Below are 18427 nucleotides of genomic sequence, written 5' to 3'. Positions count from 1 at the left end.
TTTGATGTTTCCGGGTTTTTCGGTTCTAGACCCACTTTACCCGGTACCGTACCTGGAACCAGTTCCTATATGCCGAACCGGTTTCCGGTTCTAAAAAATCCCGTTAACTGGTTTCGGGTTTTCCGGGTCCGGGTCCATCCGGTCCGGGTTTGGACCTACTTTCATCCCTAACCACCACCATCGTCATTTTCACTCTTATCATCCACCATTGTCCTCTCCTGAATCTCAGGTTTCCCGATTCTGCTACCCTTTCCATCAACTTCAGCCAATTCAGACCCAATGACGCCCTCCATTTACGTAAAAAAGAAGTCCCCTAGGGCGTTATGTGGAGATGATCGGGAAATTGGATATCCCCTAGGGCGTAATCACTGAGGGCGACCCCAGTATTTTTTAGGGTAGCGATGTAGGTGGTTTGAATCCTGATTGCGATCGCTTCATCCCTTGATTTGCCGACGGTCGCTTCCTCCCTTGATTTGTCGGCATACTAACTATTGGTAGCTGCTGGTGATGTTGTCTCGACGGTTATTGGTGGCACAGTCTCCACCTTAAGTAGAATCATAAGCCTATCGAGAGCCAAGGTTGCAAATGTGGTTTTGTTTCGGGTGGATTTGGTGCTTGATTTGTTGAATTTAGGGGAGAATGAGGATATTAGGAAGATAGGCTCCACGTGGACTATTTCAGTTAACCAAATGCCTTGTGGCATATCAAAACTGATGATTAGGAAGGGGTTCATCGGGTGACCCCTTCATATTTTTTACAACGACCTTTTAAAACGGTAAAACACAAGTACGTACCCCTAAAAGGCAAAAAAAAAAAAAAATCACGAGTGACCATTTTAACCAATATACTAAAGCTTGTTGGGTTATAGTATAGTTTTACATTTATTTAACTTTCTATTTTTTCATAACAGTTTAACTTTCCTATTTATACGTAACAAACCATAATTTTAATTGATTTATTTCATTTTTTCAAGATGACAAAATATGCTGATAGAATATAATAATTCATTTTGTTACATTTTTCTTGTTATTCGTTCATAATTTAATTTAGAGTACATGATACAAAAGTCACTAATTTTTTATTTTTTTATTTATTTATTTTTACACAATTTTTTTCTGTTACAATTAAGTCACTATGTTTTTAATTTATCGTAGTTATGACTAGATGACCAATTTGCTTCAGGTTATTCGGTTGTCGCTATTGTCATGGTATGATAACGTGTCAGAAGCGGAAAAAAGTGACGCAAAAGACATTGTATTATTATTATTATTATTATTATTATTATTATTATTATTTATTGTGATTTTAACACTAAGTTTTTAATTTTTTCCAATTGACACTAAGTTTTCAGTTTTCTCCTATTTGCAACATAAATGAAATAAACATATGAAAATATATAATTGCTCCATTTACCCTATAATATAATAAACTATGCACAATAGATTAAAAAAGAATATAAAACATATCCAAAGACATAATTGGTCCATTCTTTTTACTTGATTTTCTTTCTCTTTTCAAACTCATTATCACTCTCCTCAAATGTGTTTTCATCACTTTCTTCTAACCATCCAAGAACCTAAAACCCTAAGGTTTATGGGTTATCACCACCAAGCATCGGCAAAGCCTTTACCCTCCAACTAACTTAAAAGGGTATTCACCTAATCTTGGTTAGCAGAAACCTATCCAAGCTAAAAGAAGTTTTTGATGCGATTGTATCGATGCACCACAACCACCAAGATCAATATTTTCACTGAGAAATTTTCCGGCAAGAATATGGTGGCTGGAGTTAAGAGACGCAAAAGGTGATTTATGGTGATACAACCGAGCGTGGGTATTTTGGATGAATGTGATGAAAGTAATCGGGTAGGTATGAATTTAGTAATAACAGATGTGATTGAAGGAATGATTAAAGGGAAAACACATGTCATTGTTAATATTGGTTTGGGTGCTACCATTGTTGTACCTTTGCATTGCGATCTATGTTGCCAGCAAAGCGTAAGTTGACCGTTAATTGTCTCTTTATTTTTTTTTCCTTTTAATTAAATTCATGGTTCTCTCTTTTTGTTTTAAGATCAAATTAAATGCATATATAGTTTAATCTTATGTCAAGAAACATGCACTAGAAATGTTTTTATAACCAAAAGGCAAACATTGTTTTGAGCTATGAAAACAATTTATTTACATACACAAGACAATGTTAGAGAAGCGAGGAAGGAGGGCCAAAAAAGTCAGTAAAAGTATTGTATCAAGGAATAAGTGAAACCTAAATGATATATAATGTGACAAATTAAGGGTTTATAGTTCAAATTTTATTTACAAATATAAAATAAACAAAAACTATATACAAACAAATATTTTCATTGATGGTGGTGGAAATTGGATTTGTTTATTTCATTTATGTTGCAAATTAGAGAACATCGAAAACTTAGTGTCAAAATTGGAAAATATTGAAAAATTAGTGTTAAAATCAGGAAAAAATTTAAACATGGTGTCTTTGTTCCACTTTTTTCGTTTCGGACATGTCAACAGTGACAACCGGACGACCTAAAACAACCTGATTAACTGGTCATTATTGCAACAAATTAAAACATAGTAATTTAACTGTAACCTGAAAAAGCATAGTGTCAAAATCGAAAAAAAAAAATAATAAGATAGTGATTTTTGTGCCATTTACTCTTTAATTTAATCATGCGTAACTATCATTAATATTAATTTTGTTAATAAAATGCAAGAAGCATTTAGTTATTTTGTCCTCTATAAATATTTAAAATATGGAAAGGTAACTATTAAAAAAAATCGAAGGGTTTTTAGTTTAATGGAAATGTAACTATTAAAAGAAATCAAAGGGTTTTTAGTTTAAACGGTATTATGTATTGTTATTATTTTTTGAGATTAAAGGTTCAAGTTTTGTTATGAACGTATATAGAATTAAATGTTTTACGTTAGTTTAGTTTTGCTTGTAAAAAAGGAAAATTATTAATTGGGTGTTTGTTATTCTAAATTAATTTTTTTTTAAGATGCTATCTATCAAGAGAAAACGAGAGGAAGTTAAAGCTTCCCAGGTTAAACTTGAATAATTCAAACATATCTGGACAAAGCATACATGAGGCTGCTACTTGTAGTATTACATCATTTTTTTTTAATTAATAATTTTTGTATGGGTATATATTTATCAAGTGTCAACATTACTTTTTCTTTCTAAAACTTCTTACAAAATTACTTAAAAAATAGAATATTTAAATTGTCTTTTGATAAACAACATACGAAAAAACGTGTTGACCAATTTAAAATTAATAATCCAAAGTTAGTTTAAATTGCTAATACGATTTTTTTTTTTCACGAAAGGGAATTTCTAAGTTCTAGGTGCGAAACCATCATTAAAAAAAGGACGCCGAAATGCTTTCTGAGAACAAAAAAAAAAAAAAAAGGAACCCAAGTGACACCATTGTTTATTGTTAAGAGTTCTAGAAACATGCAATGGACTATTTATGGAATTTAAAAGTTATTAAGGTTTGAGGCGATAAATTATGATGTGTTATTTCTTATTTTAATTGTCCTTATGTAGGTTACCTTATTTCTTTTTGTATATCCTAAATAATATTATTTATAGATAACGTTACACTCAAATCACTTATTAATAACTAGTGATAATTTTGACTTGTGATTTTGTTGGCATGATGTCTAGGTGTTGTTTGTATGTTTCGCAATAAAGTTTATGACTTATTTATTTAACAAACTTCCACAATTTAAGAAAAAAACAAACGTAAATAAATAGGTTTTCTATGAATAATTATTCGTACAAATCAATTTTGTTGTACACCAGAATTTATATATATATATATATATATATATATATATATATATATATATATATATATATATATATATATATATTATTGTTCTGTAGAATGCAAAATTATTGTATATGAATCACTTTCTAAATATATGTTTCAATTTATGATGATTTAACGTTATATATATATATATATATATATATATATATATATATATATATATATATATATATATATATATATATATATATATAAAAGGATTTTCTAATATATATCCTAAAATACATATAAAAAACATTAAATATTACAAATATTATCATAATTAAATATAAAATTAATTTATTATGAAAATTATTAATATATTTTATTTTAATTATGACAATATTTCTTATAATAAATAAATTTTATATTTAATTATAATAATATTTATGATATTTAATACTTTTTATACGTGATATTCGAACACAAAAATATATGATTTTATTGTCATAAAACCGTAAAAACATGTCACACTAAGATATTTTTCATATTCAAAAAAAAAAAAAAAAAAAAAAAAAAAGTAAACGCACGCGTCAATATTTGAAATTAAATGCACAAAAAAAGGCACCAAGTCTTTAGGGTAGCTAACCCAAAAAAAACATTCATTTGTACCTACATAGAAAGATTTCACGCATTACTGTGTTGTACGAGTGCCTTCTAAAGTTGTACAGTACAACCCAACGATGCAATACTTAAAACGGTGGAATCAGCCAACCGAAGCATTGATATATGTAATATGTAAACACTATTTAACCAAGCCGTGTATAGAAATCTACCAGGAAAGAGATCGCCCAACAAATTCGTATATATTATATAGTCAAACAAGGAAGCTTCCGACCCTTTTACTTTGAGTGAATTACAAAACGTATCCCTTCATTTTCAAACAACAAACGCGTTTAGTCACGTGGTATGCATTTCTTACTTATGGTCCAAACTACCAAAATTACCCATTCATGATTCATTTTTTCATCTAAAATTATTAACCATTGGATCAACTCTACGGATGACACGTACATAGGGGCAAACGTGTGAATGTATTTTAACATGGTAACTTCAATTATATTTGTATATATAAATATAAATTTTTAATATTGTATTTGTTAATTGTTATTATTATTTGAAATAATCATTTAAATAAGATCATCATTACAAATGTATTTAATAAGAGGTCTATATCTACGGCAAACAGTTTGAAAAGATCTACATGATATCTTGACATGGATTTTAATTTTTGACATTGAAAAACCGTAATGTTTTGTCTTTCCAAAAATTTTATTTGTTATTTTTGGTTTTTTTTATAACTATTTTTTTATTATGCATCAACCATGGTAATAAAATTTAACAAATAACTAAAACTATACAAAAAATAATACAAAACGATATGCACTATATTTTAATTTGCAATGAAAATCATAGAAATATGTTAATCAATTTAATTTTTACAATATTTAATGAATCACAAATATACATAAAGAGGCATTTTGGTATTCTATTCGGTTAGTTTTTTTATATGGTTTTTTATAAGAAACAAACCAATCCTAATATTTAGTTAATTTAAAAATAAAAAATCCAAACCATTTACAAAACACTTGTTCCCTTATTTTGAGCATTATTAGGACTTAATTTGGGTATTTTAGACAACAAAAACGAAATTCAAAGTAAAAGGTACAAAATGTCAATCGATGCATAGTGCAAGGTCAATTTTAGAAAAGTCTACTTCCATATGACTTTATCTACTCTTGTTCATTCACAAGTCTTATATAATACGAAAGTTTCCGTCATTTTAGAAGAAAAAAAGTATCCGACTTTGCTTCATTCTCGAACCCATTCACATTCACTTCATCTTCTTCATCTTCTTCTTCACATTCCAATGTCCGATCACCAGAGAATCCACCCGGACCCGGTCACGCCGGCGACCGACTTGGAATCCCAACAGAAACCCACCGCGCCATTGGTGCCCAGAGGCTCATCCAGGTCCGACCACGGAAATCCGGCGGAGCCACAACCACCATACCAGCGTACAATCCCGATCCAATACTCCAAACCACCAAAGAAACGACACTGCTGCCGCCGCTTCCTATGCTGCATACTTTGCTTCTTCTTCATCCTAATCATGATCGTCGGAATCCTAGCAGCAATCATCTACTTCGGATTCGATCCAAAACTCCCGAAATACTCCGTCGACGGGATGACCATCACCCAGTTCAATCCGAACAACGACAACACCTTATCCGCTCAGTTTAACGTCAACATTACAGCAAGAAACCCTAACACGAAGATCGGAATCTCATACGAGGGTGGATCAAGGTTGACGGTGATTTACATGGGAACGACTCTATGTCAAGGTTCGTTTCCGAAGTTCTATCAGGGTCACCGGAACACGACGGTGCTGAACATTCCGATGACGGGACAAGCTGAGGACGCCACCGGGTTGTTGAATTCGTTGCAGGCGCAGATACAGACCGGAGTTGTGCCGCTGGTTTTGAGAGCTAAAGTTCCGGTGAGGATTAAGCTTGGGAAGCTGAAGCTGCCGAAGTGGAAGCCGATTGTGAGGTGTAGAGTGAATGTGAATACTTTGGCTACTGATAATGTTATCAGGATCAGGGATAGTAGCTGCAGTTTCAGGTTTAAGCTATGATTCTTTCCATTTATTATTTATTGTATTGATTATTATTATTATTGTGTTATTTTGTAGTTCTTGATTCGATATTCATGAGAAAGTGGAGGATCGTAGATCGGTTTTTTCCTCCCTTCTCTCTCTATATATGTATACTCGTATTTTGTTTACATTATTGCACTATACCTATGTATATTTGAGATAATAAAGATCATTTTTCATTTAAGTTATCTCCATTTTTGAGTTCTTTAGATTAAGTAGACTTCCTTTGGTATGTCTTCCTTTGGTATGTCTTAGAAATAAATATGTTAATTTTAATGAACTCGTGGTATATGATTGGCCGGTATTTGTTAACTAAATTAAGATTGTACATGGATTCTTATTTTCTTTTATTACGACTATTATTATTATTATTATTATTATTATAAAAAATCTCTGTGACAACAATCAAAACGATGTGTTTGTCCATGTTGTTTTAGTTTCTAGTATGTCCAGTGTTTTCGGTTTCTAGTTGTTTGTGTAGTTAGTCATTCACCCTTATAAAAATAGTTATTGTTTTTTTTACTCTTTTTAATTTTTTTCTTTCATATATTTTAACTATTTCAACTAAAAATTGAAAATTAAAGTTGAACCCTATTATATATTGCCTTTTGAAAACTAACAAGATATAGAACGTCTAATTTTTCATATTATTATGAAATGAGAAGTACAAGATACAATGAAAAGAAAAAACAGAATATATAGACTAGTTAATTAGGATATTCTAACTAATAGGTCAACATAAGAACCTAATACAAAATAAAGTCCATAATCTTATTAGCAGTAATGAACTGTTTGAACTGCTCACCAATCTGAGGATCCAAGGCCGATGGTGGTGTAAAACTTATTTCATTCTCAATTGAAGTTGCATAAGCAATGTATTGTGGTGGCTTAAAGGATGGAAACGAGGGACGTCCAGAAGAACTGTTTTGCTGTGAAGGTTGAGACTGTGCATTGATCTCGTTTGTTGTTGATGCTGATTTCCCTTGCCCATCAGCGAAGGACAATTTGCCTTCTAATGGTTCTTCTTCTTACATACATCATACTCATCAAATGCAACTTTGGGACGATTTTGATTTGAAGACTGAGGTCATTGTGGAACAGCAAAGACAACAGGAGTGGATGTCTTTGTACATTTGTCAGCATGGGACTTGATACGAGTTTCTTCAGCAATCAACTTGTGAACAACTGAATCAATAGTGAAAAGAGGTATGTGATGCAAGATTGATCCAAGCAAGCCTTCAAAATCTGAACGTAATGCCATCAAGAACTGAACCAAACATTGTTCTTCCCTTCTATCAATATAGGGCTTAAAAGCCTTTGATACATCATGTTCTATAGAGCCAACCAATCCCATAAATCTGATATAACTACATAAAGTTCTTGAACACTAAGATTGTTTTGTTGGAGGGCACGAATATCAAACTCTAACTGATACTGCTTTGTAAAGTTAGACTGAGTATACAACCTAACAAAATGATCCCAAACCTCCTTTTCTGTGTCATACTTCGCCAACTGAGTACCAATGGACCGAATAACAAAATTATTAATCCAAGTAATGATCTTGGAGTTATCAGTCTCCCATGAATCCAATAAGGTTGCATAATTAGCAGCCTTCTCGTTTGTTAGTTTCTTCTTGTCACTTGTAACAATCCCCCACATAGTCTTGCCTCGCAAGAAATTTTTTGTAACATAACTCCAATAAGCATAGTTTTTGTCATCGATTTGAATACTAATGGACTAAAAAGAACCATCTCTTGGGGCTATATTTCAATATCAGTCAAAGGAAAATAGCAGTAAATACGAGTATCAACAGCAACAATCAAGATCTCAAAATCAACAAAACCAACAGACGAAATGAAACCCTCGAAATCGATGAAATGAACAAATCAAATCAAACAGAATACAGAAACAAGAAACAAAACCATACCCAAAATTTCAAACAGTACGTGAAAAGTGTCGATGAACAATGCACGTAAACAGTAATGTGAATAGTGTTGTGCCTGCCATAACTCTCCCCTAAAATAAAAATATAGATTATCAACCGAGCTCTAATACCATGAAAACTAACAAGATATAAAACAGCTAGGGTTTCATATTATTATCAAATGAGAAGTACAATATACAATGAAAGGAAAAGACAGAATATATAGACTAGCTAATTAGGGTTTTCTAGCTAATGGGCCAACATAAGACCAAATACAAAATAAAGTCCATAATCTTATTAGGCTAACACCCTTAACCCCCCACCATTCCACCACCCTTATTCCCTTCATCCTGACGAGTACCAAGTGAAGGATCAATCACTGAAGATTTTCCAAGTGGGAGGCAACAGTTACCAGAGGTTTTGCATGGTGGAGCCCTAGATCTGTGGCAAAAAAATCTATAAAAAAAGCACATGAAAGAGAGAAAGATGATGATGATGATGATGATGATGATGATGATGGATGGTGAGGTAATGAATGTGTCGGTGATGGCTATGCCCATTGGAACCTAAGGCTTATGATGGAAAGAGTCTGATGATCAGTTCGAGTGATGGTGGAGGAACCAAGATCGTGTTTGGCTTGCATAGATCAGTGGTGCCTTATATTGATTTTGGTTGGCCAATGGTTGGCGGGTTTCGTTGGTTGTTCTATGAGGTTAAAGGGAAATATTGTCGGTGTGGTGGTTAAGGGAAAATGGTATGGCTGTGCAGTGAGTCCAATGGTAGCAACGAGATTTACTAACGATGGTAGTCGAATTTACCACTGAGAGATAAAGAAGAAGAGTAGATAGGGACTATGTGAAATGGGCTTAAAGCAAACAGAGGAATATAATGGTAGGATTAAGGTGGGGTTAATGGTGACGACTAGTTCTTTTGGTGGCAATGTGCATGTTTAAGGAGGTGATAGGCTGGTGGTAGTTGAGGTAGTGGTGGTACAGGTTCAAGGCAACGACCGAAAGTGGTGGTGGCTGAAGTCTTGAGAGATGGAAGATAGTAGTTTTTCAGAGAGAAATATGAAAAATGTTGTTGGATTTATGGTTAGGATGAGGTGGGGTAACTTTTTAATAAAAAATTATATTAATATAAAAAAAGAAATAAAATTAATTAAAAAAATATCATAGTACAGTTAAATGAATAATTTCAGCTCAATTTTGAAAAAAAAAATGAAAGCATAAGAATCAATCATGTAAGAAATTAAAATTATACGAACAAATACATATATTTTGATAGTTGTCCTAACTATGTTAGTTCTGGTAAATTATAGAAATTATACAGACCAACCATGTAATTTTGTGGTATTATCATTATTATCTATACAAAAATAAATAAATAAATAAATAATTTAGAGCAGATTACTTTAGACTCGATCTAATTCTAGATACAAATGAAAATGGTTGTTTATTGTGAGGCAAGAGGGAATATCATAATCTCAACAACTCCTATGCATACCATAAAGATCAGGCAGCCACTATTATATTAGAGATCCATCCATCACTAATTGCGACTAATTCAATATATTATAGCATCACCAATACCCACTCCTATATATATCTTTTATGTCACAAGCGTGTCTATGTACTTTTAACATACGCAATACAGTTAATTGATAAATGTACTTTAACATATGCAAGACAATTAATTAATTGATAAATATACTCTTGTAGCGGATGACTGGTCAAAGTGAATCTTGACAAAGGAGATATTGACATTCATATCCTTCTTTGTGACACTTGTGGCCTGAGAGTTGAATCAATGGAACACACTTTTTTTTTTCTTGCTCACTTAACGACACTTTGGGCTATTTAAAAGTTTTCTCTGCTTTTTTTAATTGGAGTAACAAAATTTAGAATCAATTGAGTTGGATGGCTTAACAATCTTTGTAATGTTATAAACTATTTGTAACTCCTTTGTCCTAGCATCTTGCTAGTCTTAATATAACTTTGCTGTTAAAATAACATACTTTAACATATGCAAGTATATGTAGTATGAGTGAGAGAATGTGTATATTTGATAAATCTCAATATCCATCAAACACTTTGTATTTTGAGTTGTTTAACACAAGAGCGTTTTTCTAATCCAAATCTACTCGTTTTCCTATTAGCAATTATCGATCACATTCATTTTGATACACAAGTTTAATTTTTCAAATTTGTTTTATCAATAGACACAAAGCCATCAACATAATTAACATGTTTCAAACAAGTTTCAACCAAAAGCTAAAACAAATACATAGCATTAGCAAATAGCAAATAGCAAATAGCAAATAGCAACCACTTCAGTTTTCATGTATCAGAATCTAAAAGTACATCACATTTACTTCCCCTAAAACAAATGACTTAATAAAATAAGATTATCATATTCATATCATTAGTGAATAACAGGCCTTAGAGGATGAGCTCTCACTTCTGCCAAATCCAAGCTTGCATCAAGCTCCTCATCCAGTTCCCCAATTATGCTTCTGCACAACAATCATTAGTATTAGTATTAATATTTAGGTGGTTTGTGTTCTAAATGAATAAAAAGTAAACTCATTAAAATGGGTGTGATTAAAAGAAACTTAGAAAGTATAAACATACATGTTATCACCCCTTATGATGTAGAGGCCTAATACAAGTTGTTGAACTCCTTCCTGTAAGTTAAAACAGGATTTAATAATCGAAATGGAGAAAATTTTACATTTGAATCAGCCTATTAACAAAACATATGTAAAGATCAAATTTTTGAAAGACCAATGAGAGTTTCCTACCTTGGTGGAATAAACTCGTTCATGAGATTCATCCAGAATTATATTTGTTGCTTGATCAAAACCTTTTAGAACTCCCTGAATGCAAACAATTGTAATTAGTACAAGAACTCATGTGTTGTGGGTTAAAAAAACTGAAACGTACCACTATGTTTCTTCCATCATTTGTGATAACAGAAATGATTTCTGTAGAGAGATGAAAAGAAGTTCTTTAGTAAATCAAGTATATGGAGTATAGAATTCTCTGAAAGAGTGCGTAATGTAAGAAGAAAGCATTTAAACGAATCTTTCACAACAAAATTTAATGAAAAGGAATGGAATTGTACTTACGATCAACAACAGATTCAAGCCCGGGGCCACCCAGCATTTTGACAATACCAGTTGTGATTCAATGCCTTCAATTGAAGAAATCTGAGAGTAGAAAGTTGTGGGGTGAAGGAGGGAATAAATTAGTGGCAGTTTATTAGAAGTTTGAATGAAAATTTATACCTGATTTCTTGGATAAAAGCTTAATACAGTTCCATACTAAAACAAAACTTTGTATTCACTGAGGACTTTCATCAAACACGTAGAATGCATATATAGTTTAAGAGATTCTACTCGAGAATGATAAATGCTTTGTACATACCTCGTTAATTTTACAGAAACAACGCAAAACGACTCGAAGATTTGTTGTTGTCGCTTGCTTCACTTCACGTATTCTGTGATGGAATTTGGAGATGGAGGTTAATCGCAAGGAAAGGACGATCGTCGCACTCTTACTGCTCGAGAAGACTGCCCCAAGGTCACGAGTTAAGTCACGGGTTTAGGAAATGGAAAATGTGTTTTTAGCTCCTTTTACTTTGACATAAACGCACTTTGGTCCCCGACTGTTTAAAGTAAGACCTAAAACACCCTTAACTTTTAGGTTAATTATAAAAAATCAAAAATAATGGAAAAATGTGTTCTTAGCTCCCTTACACATTGTGATCTTTTTGGGAAGTGATGTTTTCGCTTCAGAAATCGATTCATCTGTGTAAGGTACAATACAATTATAATTATCATACAAGTCGTTAAAACATATATTTTATATAGATAAATTAATTTTTTAAGTGGAAATATCATCTCCCATAGATAGTAATCTCAATGACTATCTAGAAAATAAGTATTATATAATGACTACATGAAATGCAATATTAGGGTATAACCAAAAAGTTTGAAAAAAATGCATTTTATAAAATTGTTTTATTTCCCAAATACTAAATTAGGGGGGTTAGTTAGAAAATTTAAGATGCAGTTTGAAAATTTAACACATAATTCGAAAATCTCCCAAAAAAACATAAGTACTTTAAAATTATTACAGAAAGTAGTTTGGATTATTGAAAGCTAGGTCGATAATATAAGAAGCATTTCGAAAATATAATGGATTGCTATAGAAAAGTTTCATTATTTTGAGAAATTTTTTAATAAAATCTTAAAAAAATTTTAAACAGAAAAGTTCTGATTATTCAACATTTTTCCCAAATTAATAAAAAAAATCATTTTTTTATATTTGAACAACAAATGACGAATTATGTGATTTTTTTTCAAAATAATGGGATTTTTCTGTTCAAAAAAACATTAAAACTTTTTTAAAACTTTTCCCAGAAGTTGAGACTTTTCTGTAGATTTCCCAAAATATAATAAGTTTTTCAAAATACTTACAAGGAAGCAACATTTCAAAAAAAATGAAAAGATGTAGCATTTCGAAAAGGGACATCTCAAATAATGTACTAAAATTTTGGTTCAGTTTACGATTTAGTCCCAAATTAGTTTTTTTTTTTTTTTTTTTTTTTTTTTTTTTTTAACAAAAAAATCTTAAAAACCGGCAAAATGTTGCATTTTGACCGGTTAGAATCGGAAATAAATTAATTTTGGATTATTTTGTAAACTAACATAATATATTGGGACTTTTCTACCCAAAAATAAGATAACTTTGATTATTTTTATCATTATTATTTTATTAAAAGTTTAAATAAGTATATTATTTTTAAATCTTTATTATTAATATTATTAAATAAATACTTTTATAAATACATTTTAAATAGTTCGAAAATATTTTCCAAAGGAAAATATTAGTTTTGTTTCGACAAATAGTTGCTTCAATGAATAGTTTTCAAGCTGCAGCCTTTTGAAGATATCCGTTGTAATTTAGTTGCATACTCTCCATCAACAATACTTTATGAATCATTTTTGTTGTGGCATTTTCAATATTAGGGGAGTCAACTTAAAAATAACATGAAATTACTCTTGAGATTGGGTGGAGTCAATTTGAAACTGACAAGAGGGTTTGGTGGATAATTGTGTAATCATGAATAGTGTTTAGCCCAATATAAATTGGGGATATCGTGTTCGAATTAAATTGGTCTTCTTTATTTATGTTTTATTTTCAGGTCGTAACATATCATGTCACGTTCAATCAACTTGTATTTACTTTTCGAAATCCGAAGTTTTAGTCAGGAATCGATGAAAAAATGTTTTTTTTTTGTCTGGAAACTCCATTTCGTACCAAGTGGTTATTGTGCTAAACAAATTATTATTTTCTTCAAATAGATATTAAAAAGTTGTTAGATTACTTAATTTCACTTTTTAAAATTTATTCTTTTTAATATTAATAAATAAATAATTATATAAATACGGACACACATATATATATATAATAATAATAATAATAATAATAATAATTTTAATAATAAAGAACTTAAAAAATAATATACTTATTTAAAATTTTAATGATGATGATGATGATGATGATGATGATGATGATGATGATGATGATGATGATGATGATGATGATGATGATGATAATAATAATAATAATAATAATAAAATGAATAAAATCTTTTTTTTTTTGCAGAAAAATCCCAATATTTTAGGTAGTTTACGAAATAGTTTCAAATTAATTTTTTTGCGGTTCTAGCCAGTCAAAATGCAGCATTTTGCCAGTTTTTTGGATTGTAAAAAAATTAATTTGGAATTAAACCGTAAATTAAACCAAAATTTTGGGACTTTATCGGAGAGTTCCCTTCCGAAAAATTTGAAACCGGGAATCATTTTGAAAATATTACGAAAAACATAAACTCTTAGAAAAGCTAACCAAAATCACGATCCACACTTTTGTACTCGTCGTTCATAACAGAAAAAAAAACCTACGCTCGTTCTCATCGTTTCAAAATCGACCAATCATCTCAACTATTTCCAAACTCCAAATCACTTCTGTAGATCCATTCTTTTGTTTTAGACTTTCAAAAATCGACAATTCCTATTATCTCTAAGGATTTACAAATTTCTACTTTGTCTAGTCATGGAAAATTAGGCTCCAACTCAAGAAACTCAGGTAAGAAATTAATTCTCATTATGTTAATCTACTATGTAGATATTATTCTTTCAATATGTTATTATGTTATGTTAGTGTTTGAATGTTTTACGTTGATGTATAAAAATACATTGTTATTCTATTATTCGAGTTATATATTCCTAATACGGTTTATTTGTTTTTTTTTTTTTCCGGTTATATTAGATCCTTAATCATCTTATATATGTTATTTGAGTAATACCCAAACCCGAACTGAAAACCGAACCGATTAATACCCGAACTGAACCGAACCCAAATTGGTTAATCGGTTCGGTTTTCAGTTCATGCAATTGCCGTTATTCGATTTTCGGGTTATTTGGATTCGGATCTGTTCGGTCAGGTTCCAACCCAAATAACATCCCCAATAATTACATTCATTCGTACCAAACATGGTACAATAAACGTCAATTTGGGACTTTAGGCTTGTGATTTGTGAATTGGTATCTAGAACCCATCACACTTCCCTCAAATTTGTACCTATGTTCCTAGAACCCATCCTCAAACTCGTCCATAACTATAATTTTAATCAAATACTAAAATTTAATAAAAAAAAATCTCCATTTCGAAATCTTGATAGCAATTGCCAAAAGTAGGTACATTCTGTATACGCCAAACACAAACACAGTATATTCCAAACGCAGTACATCCTGTTATATCAATCTGGCTGTGCCAACTTCTCTTCATCCACATCAAAAGCTTTCCTCGCTTGTTTTAATTCTTCATTCATCGACAACAACTCTGTACAACGGTTTAGCTTTGGCAAATCCTATCAACACATTTATTAATGCAAAATCATTAGTAATCCCACATCTCTACATGGGTCAAATGTAGTTTAATTTGAGGCAAAAAAAAGGAGTACTTTTCGTATCAAAAACAAGAAATCCTCAGTCAAAAGCTTTCCCCTCTTTGATGCAATATCTTGAGCTTTATGCACCTACACTTACAAACAATCATAAATCAACTATATATAACACACACACACATGAGAACTCAAATTTGAATCGTGAATATTTTCTGTAAGTATATTAAAAGATAAAACACATGATGAAGAAAGAAGAAAGAAGAAAGAAGAAAATGTAAAGTAGATGAGGTGTTACCATGTCTGTCACATACTCCATCACAATGTCCTCCATTAAAGCAACAGTCTCTGGTAATGGCTGAAAAGTGAAAACACAGAAAAGAAAACTTGGAAATTGTTTCAGGGAATTTGAAAAGAATGTTATCTGTTTTTTTTTTTTTTTAATCAATTTAATGGTTAGGAATAGTATTACTTTGTCTACAAAAAGTTGATCTTGAACCAATTACTTATGTAAGAAAATGTATGCTTCTTTTTTATTGATTGAATCAAATTTGTACTAAATAAATACTAAAGATAAAATGATGCGATATGAATGATGATGCTTACATTAGAATCGTCTCCAAAACCATACATCATATGCTGCACTGTTTCAAACAATAATACACAAATGATAAAGGGCAAAATATATAAATCAAAAACATGATTAAAACCCCATTCATACTCAGAGACTTCAGCAAAAGTATTGAAGAAAACATTAACAAGAATCAAACTTCAATTTACATTTTGTTGCACAAGAACCTTAGCAAGAATAAAGAAATCAGAGAGATGGTCTGATGAAAACAAAGTTAGGTTTTATGTAATTCGCCCAATGATGAAAACAAAGTTAGGTTTATAAACAGAAAATGAAAGATAAAGCTTTTTATGAGAAAGTCAGAGTCACTCACAATCTTTCTGAAAAACTCCTCTTTTGCGTTTGAATGAGGTTTCTGATGGATGGGATGAACCCTCTTTCACTTTGGAGGAGGACCCTGCTGAAGCTTTATTCATATTATCTGTGAATTCTCTATAATCTGCTGGAAAATATAGAGTAGGTGTAAGCTGAAAGAAGAGAGTTTTAGGGCAAGAAACAGGGCAAATAACTTACAATCGGAATTTTTATGAAATTGGTTCGAAATATCGAAGAGCGTATGACAGAAATAATTTAAGATCAGGATATTTTGGAGATCGCATTCAATTTTTGTTGCAGCAGATTCAAGTCGGAAAGTAGTACATTCGATTTCATTCATCGGGGATTTTCATCAAACAGGTAGCATGCATTATACATATTAAAAGGGGTTTTGCGCCTAGAGATTAGTTGCGTTGTACTTACCTAGTTGATTTTGGAGAGAAACCGATGTTCCCTCTTGCTTCTCCTCAAGTAAGTACCCTGTGCTCGAATTTGGGAAGCGATGATCGTCTCGCACTCTTGTTGCCCTGAAAGAGTATCCCGAGGGAAGGGCAAGAGTAATTAAAGAGAAGAATTGTTTGGAAATTGGAAGTTATGTCATTTAGCTCCTCTTACTTATACAAAGAAACATATTCTGCCCCTACAATAATTAAATGGAAAATAATTAAAAGGGAAAATAACTCTTGATGGTAATTAACTTTTGCATTTGTACTCATTTGGTCCTTTTTTTTATTTTTATTATTATTATTTTTTTTGTTTTCAATATACCATCGAACTTGTTGTTGGTGTTTACCATAACCCTTTTGACCGGCTTTTGACCTGTGATAGCCGGTCAAAGGGTTATGGTGAACACAAACAACAAGTTCGATGGTATATTGAGTACAAAAAAAGGAAAGGGACCAAATGAGAACAAACGCAACAATTGGTTACCCTCCTGATTCATTTTCCCTTTACTCATTTACAACAAATCTCACATCATCTCCTACTGATATTAATGACTTTTATGAGATTCATTCTTGCTTCTCTTCAAAACATAACCTACGAAAGGACATTATTCATATATGTACAACTTTGTAATGCACTTAGGGGAATCTTGACTAAGTAGGCGCATTTCATGACTACATTTACATTTCCAATCAAATGATTTATCGTATCATGGATTCTAGACAAGTCTACAAACGAGTGGAATCACAAGTGCTATGATTTTTGAGTTTACTTAGCTTTAAGATCGAACTCATGGGATAAGATACAACATCAATATGTACAATATTATGGTGATGTGTCTACAAAAGCAGCATGATATTGTACATATTGATGTTGTATCTTATCCCATGAGTTCGATCTTAAAGCTAAGTAAACTAAAAAATCACAGTACTTGTGATTCCACTCGTTTGTAGACTTGTCTAGAATCCATGATACGATAAATCATTTGATTGCAAATGTAAATGTAGTCATGAAATGCGCCTGCTTAGTCAAGATTCCCCTAATAAATATTCAAGTGCATTACAAAGTTATACATGTATGAATAATGTCCTTTCGTAAGTTATGTTTTGAAGAGAAGCAAGAATGAATCTCATAAAAGTCATTAATATCAGTAGGAGATGATGTGGGATTTGTTGTAAATGAGTAAAGGGAAAATGAATCAGGAGGGTAATAAATTGTTGCGTTTGTTCTCATTTGGTCCCTTTCCTTTTTTGTACTCAATATACCATCGAACTTGTTGTTTTTGTTCACTATAACCCTTTGACCGGCTATCACAGGTCAAAAGCCGGTCAAAAGGGCTATGGTAAACACCAACAACAAGTTCGATGGTATATTCAAAAAAAAAAAAAAAGAAAAGGGACCAAATGAGTACAAACGCAAAAATTAATTACCCTCAAGAGTCATTTTCCCTAATTAAAACAATAAAGAGATGTTGTAAACTTTTTTTTTTCCATACTTATTCTTTTTATTATAATGTAAAACTATTAAAATGAATTTGTTAACCTCTAAGACTCTATTATATTTGACAACCTTTCGGATTATAAATATAAAAAATCGAGAAAACTAACCATTATAATTGAGCTTTTTAAAGAAATAACTTTTTTTTAGCT

At 31.3% G+C, this 18427-nt stretch overlaps 3 protein-coding genes across 4 annotated transcripts; 1 reads left to right on the top strand and 2 right to left on the bottom strand.

Annotated features, from left to right (window-relative positions):
- Positions 1-5610: 5610 nt before the first annotated feature.
- LOC145036741 (NDR1/HIN1-like protein 6) lies at positions 5611-6680 on the top strand. Its single transcript, XM_078985214.1, has one exon. The coding sequence runs from the start codon at positions 5704-5706 to the stop codon at positions 6469-6471; it is 768 nt and encodes a 255-aa protein (XP_078841340.1). The 5' UTR covers positions 5611-5703; the 3' UTR covers positions 6472-6680.
- Positions 6681-10676: 3996 nt separating this feature from the next.
- On the bottom strand, positions 10677-12019 carry LOC145033733 (sm-like protein LSM8). The gene is made up of 6 exons (XM_078982288.1): positions 11845-12019; positions 11547-11627; positions 11362-11402; positions 11220-11294; positions 11050-11102; positions 10677-10931 (listed from the first exon to the last, which is right to left on the bottom strand). The coding sequence occupies exons 2-6, from the start codon at positions 11581-11583 to the stop codon at positions 10841-10843; spliced, it is 297 nt and encodes a 98-aa protein (XP_078838414.1). The 5' UTR covers positions 11584-11627; positions 11845-12019; the 3' UTR covers positions 10677-10840.
- Positions 12020-15128: 3109 nt separating this feature from the next.
- On the bottom strand, positions 15129-16907 carry TAF13 (TBP-associated factor 13). Of its 2 annotated transcripts, none has more exons than XM_078985211.1 (6): positions 16758-16907; positions 16333-16458; positions 15995-16032; positions 15687-15746; positions 15449-15523; positions 15129-15355 (listed from the first exon to the last, which is right to left on the bottom strand). In XM_078985211.1, exons 2-6 carry the CDS (start codon positions 16433-16435, stop codon positions 15245-15247), a joined length of 387 nt encoding a protein of 128 aa, XP_078841337.1. In that variant the 5' UTR covers positions 16436-16458; positions 16758-16907; the 3' UTR covers positions 15129-15244. The 2 variants fall into 2 exon arrangements, with proteins under 2 accessions (XP_078841337.1, XP_078841338.1); XM_078985212.1 differs by having other exon boundaries at positions 16333-16461; positions 16758-16901.
- Between the last annotated feature and the right edge of the window lie 1520 nt (positions 16908-18427).

This window comes from Lactuca saligna, chromosome 3, assembly GCF_052625555.1.
Source record: "Lactuca saligna cultivar CGN05327 chromosome 3, ASM5262555v1, whole genome shotgun sequence".
Lineage (NCBI taxonomy): Eukaryota > Viridiplantae > Streptophyta > Magnoliopsida > Asterales > Asteraceae > Lactuca > Lactuca saligna.
Note: the sequence above shows the minus strand (reverse complement) of the source record. Positions and strands in the feature narration are given on the sequence as shown.